The 4,329-nt window shown below is 51.3% G+C and overlaps 1 protein-coding gene across 1 annotated transcript; it reads right to left on the minus strand.

Annotated features, from left to right (window-relative positions):
* Nucleotides 1–281: 281 nt before the first annotated feature.
* On the minus strand, nucleotides 282–3,977 carry ptmab (prothymosin alpha b). The gene is made up of 5 exons (XM_046409053.1): nucleotides 3,815–3,977; nucleotides 1,467–1,532; nucleotides 1,299–1,383; nucleotides 1,133–1,218; nucleotides 282–1,045 (listed from the first exon to the last, which is right to left on the minus strand). Exons 1-5 carry the CDS (start codon nucleotides 3,857–3,859, stop codon nucleotides 1,001–1,003), a joined length of 327 nt encoding a protein of 108 aa, XP_046265009.1. The 5' UTR covers nucleotides 3,860–3,977; the 3' UTR covers nucleotides 282–1,000.
* Nucleotides 3,978–4,329: the final 352 nt, after the last annotated feature.

Raw genomic sequence — 4,329 nt, forward strand, 5'->3', positions numbered from 1 at the left:
TACTCGTCTCATCAGATGTCAGACTGGGGGGACTGAAGGACTGAGAGGAGGGCAGGTGTGACACACCTGAGCCACCTGGTTTCTGCAGGCTGCTTTGAGCACCGTTGAGAAGTGAAGACTACTGAAACGCAGTGGAGCAGAAGAAAATACTCCAGTACAAATACTTCAGGACAGTACTTCAGTGCAGTTACTTCTCAGTGTGTGTGTGTGTGTGACCTTTGACCCTTTCAAAGCGAAAGCTTCAGCTGCCGGCAGGAAAAACAACAAGCAGAGGAACAAAGTACAACTCACAAAATAAAAGTCCGGTTTATTGTCAAACAACAAACTTCGCACATACATCAAAACAGGCCGTCATAAAACAAAAAGTCGCTGACAAAACCAAAAATAAAAAGGAAAAGAAAAGAGGCTCTTTTCTTTGGCCTTACCCTCCCATACAAACAAACTAGTTATGGTACAGCTAAAGTACATACATTAAATTTACTGGAATGCTCTGAGTTCAACGGCTTGTTTTTTTTGTCTTTTTTAAACTGTTTTTACATGTTTTTTTCCCTAGTATCTGTTGATATCTGAACATGGTCAACCAAGTAAAATCTTTCGTTAAAGAAGCACCGATTTGGTCTGACGAGATCGCTGCCGGGAGAGAAACTGACCCCCTCCTAACAATATGTACAAAAATATAAAATGTAAATAAAAATACAAACAAATTCTCCTTTTGTGGTGTTGAAGAGAAGCCGGATTTCTGCGTCGATGTGGTGGCGAGTTCCTCTACAAAATTTGTTTTGCAGTTTTGAGGGGAGATCGAGTGTGTGTGTGTGTGTGTGTGTGTGTGGACGTTGTAGATGTTTGTTGAACTCTACTTGCTAATGACCATGTTGAATTTTTTTATTATTATTTTTTTTCCTTTAAATCAGTCCTCCAGCCCCTCCACCTGTGACATGAAAGCGGTCAGAGGTGAAGAATCAGGAAGTGGTTCAGCAGGATGGCGCAGGGGGGAAACGCATCAATCGTCGTCGTCGGTTTTCTGCCTCTTGGTTTCGACGTCGTCCTGAAGCAGAAGAAGACAGAAGTGAGTTAGGAGGCGCGAGCCGACCCGATTGGCCGTTCAGACTCTGGGGGTCGAGTGTTGCCTCACCTCGTCGTCGTCATCGTCGTCCTCAGCTGCCCGTTTTGTGCCGCCCTCGATCTCATCCTCGTCTTCCTCCTCGTCTTCCTCCTCGCCTGCAAGACGAAGGATGAGGATGAGTTTGTCTTCACGAAGCAGACACGAAGCAGTTAAAAGAGACAAATACTCTGTTCACCTTCTCCGTCATCCTCCTCGTCCTCCTCGTCCACCTCCTCGTCCTCTTCATCGTCTACTTCGGGATCGCCGTTCTCCTCGTTCTCCTGGAAAGCCAACGAAAGTTTAAAGCGACCGACTGGCCGAGCGCGTGTGGATGAGTGTGAGCAGACCAGGTGGTGGAGGTTACCTTTCCGTTGGTGGCAGCATCCTTTCCGTTCTCCTTCTCCTCCACCAGCTTCTTCTCTTTCAGGTCCTGAGGGAAACAGACAGAAAACGTTTAAGACAAAAACTTTTCACGGCAGCTCGTGTTTAAACTTCTACCTGCCCTTCTACCTAATGGCCTAGTTAGACGAGCCCCAGTGCTTGCTGGGAGTTTTTCAGCCCTCTCCCCGCCAGAGTGAAGCCTTCCTATTTAAACACCATATTGGTCTCTGCAGATCCTCCTCCTCCCCCTCCTCCTCCCACTCCATCCCCTCTAATGTGTTGTAATCTGATACTTTGATGTGGCCCCCGGGGCACTCTGGGTATTGTAGTCTTTGCGGGCTGCCGTCGCCGCCATATGTCACGAGACACGCCCGGGAGAGGCACTGCAATACCCAGGATGCACCGCTCCGTTTAAAATAACACAGGAGGGCGCAGGAGCGGGAGGAGGGGGGTGATGGAGGAGGAGGAGGAGGAGGAGAGCGCGATGCACGCTGCCGCTGCTGGCCGCTTGTTGTAACGGAGGCTGGAAAGGACAATAGAAGACGACACATGGCAGGCGAGAAAAGCGGCCCGAAAAACGAAAATAAGGCGGCACGACGGGCCCGCAGCTCGCACACACACCGTCAAAAACACCTTCAGGGGGTTTTGGTCCCCACTTACACCGGAAAACCGCCCGCCGAGCCTATTAATAGAGCTCCGTCTTCCCGTTTTGCCGACACCGTCCGTTTCACAGCCCATTATCCCGCAGCACGCACGCCCCGCACACCCAACACATACACTCTTATTGATTAATTGCTTTACATAATCTTATTGGTTAAAATCCATTAAGCTGTTTAGCAGCGTCGGCGGCTCCTTGGCAGGAGACAAATGCGGTTCAGTTGGGCTCCGAGGCTCCGCTCGCTCACCGACTGTGCGTAAAAAGGCGCTTGTGCGTAAAAATGCTCCACGACCGTAACGGCTGAACGGGGACCCCGGACTGTCGGCGTTAACGCCAGGCCCCGGTCTCCCCTCTCCACCTTCTCCATATGGTCATCTGTTCTAATCACTCATAATTATTCAGCTCCGCGGCTCGCTGCTGCTCTCACCACCCAAAGGCTGGATCCTGTTCACCCTCCTGCCGCTGCGGAGCCCGACTCCCCCCGCGGGGGCGATTAAAGTTTTACCCGATCTGATCCAAAGTCCAGCCGAACAAGAATTAACATTTAAAGAAGTACAGAGGTGGTCAGATGGAGGGAGAAAAGCCCAGACGGTGACGAATCACAAAGAGGGAAAAACGAGCACCGTCACATCACACCTCCACAGCCCGGCCACACACACACACACACACACACGGCAGAGTGGGCTGCATTACAGAAAAAGAAAGAAAAACTTTTCCCCTGAGACATCAACGCGCCCTGCAAACACGCTCCAAAAATACTGAAGAAAAAGCGGAAGCCGCGGCTCGCCGTGTGTCTCACAGGCTCTCCGGTGAACCGAGCCTCAGTAAACAGAGCCCGTTCACGCAGCAGCACGAGCCGACCTTCCTGAGTCGGTAAACAAACCGGCTCGGACGGTTCAGGCCGGTCCGCCGTTACATTCGTTTTTTAAAAAAACAAAACAGGACCACAAGCAGCTCGTCGTTCAGGGCTGGAGGCGCACAGCCTCGAAAAGTTGACATTGGTGTGAATTACGCACCGCCTGCCTCGCTGTCCTCCATTCAAACGGACCAACTTCACACTACAGACCGCGACCGGAGAGCCTCACAAAATCCCCTTTAGTCCGCTGCTCAGCCCCAGCAGCTCCTTCTCGCTCTATTAATAAAACCAGCCGGGATATTCGCGGGCTCCGAGTCCGCACCGAGCAGCTGGGAGATGTGGAATAAATGTGCAAATAGGCGCGTCAACTGAGCCGTACAAGCAGCAGGTAAAGAGTCCAAAAAGCTGTGAAGTGTGTGTTGGTGTGCGGGGGGTTCGTCGGTCCTTCGTTCCGGACTCACACTGTGTGTTTCGGTGAGGAGAACCGAGCCGCTTGTATAAACAAAGAACCCGCGCAGACTGTTACACTCCGGACAATGAGACGCGGACTGGAAACGCAGCTTCTTTCCATGATGCGGCGCCGAGAGCCCCGCTTTATTTCTCTGATGTTCCCCCACACAGGCTGGAGGAAAAGCAGAGAAGACCGGCGGGCTCCGGGCTCAGACCCGTCCGGCAGGACCCGACTTCGCACACTCCGAATGAGCGCGAAGAGACGACGGAAGGATTTTTTTAAAAATCTAGGTTACAGCCTGGAAAAGCTTTATTGTGCCGAGGGGCTTAGTGAGAAGCGGCTCCGTGAAGGTGTGAGGCGGCTTACCTTGGCGGAGATATCCGAGCCGGAGTCAACTTGTGTGTCTGCCATTGTTTTAGTTCAATAAAATAAAGGACGGCTGAAATGAAAGGTTGAATAAAGTAAATCCCTCTCCTCGGATTGTGGATCAATCAGTATTATATTGTGCCAGTGGCCAATGCTGCTGACGGCCGAGCCTTTAATATAGGCTTGTGGGCGGAGCTCAGAGGAGCTCGGCGTCACCCGATTGGCTGAGCGCTCCACAGAGGTGTTCTCTTCGCGCGTTGGAGTGGAACAATGGATAGAATTTCTAAACCCCGAGGCCACGCCCCCTCCTGTCCGCCGCTGCAACTGTCGTTTCTGAGGAATAAAACAATAATCCTACCGATTAAACGCAACTAAACGGACTCGGTGCTTCGCCTCAGAGCGTTTCCGTCCACATGAAAGCGACAAAACCAAGTTTACACCGAATTACGCACTAAATATGAGGGGAAGGCAGCGCTTCGGTTGACGTAGTGTCACAATTTGATTGATTGATGTTC

The sequence above is a fragment of the Scatophagus argus genome, chromosome 13, assembly GCF_020382885.2.
Source record: "Scatophagus argus isolate fScaArg1 chromosome 13, fScaArg1.pri, whole genome shotgun sequence".
Classification (NCBI taxonomy): Eukaryota; Metazoa; Chordata; class Actinopteri; family Scatophagidae; genus Scatophagus; species Scatophagus argus.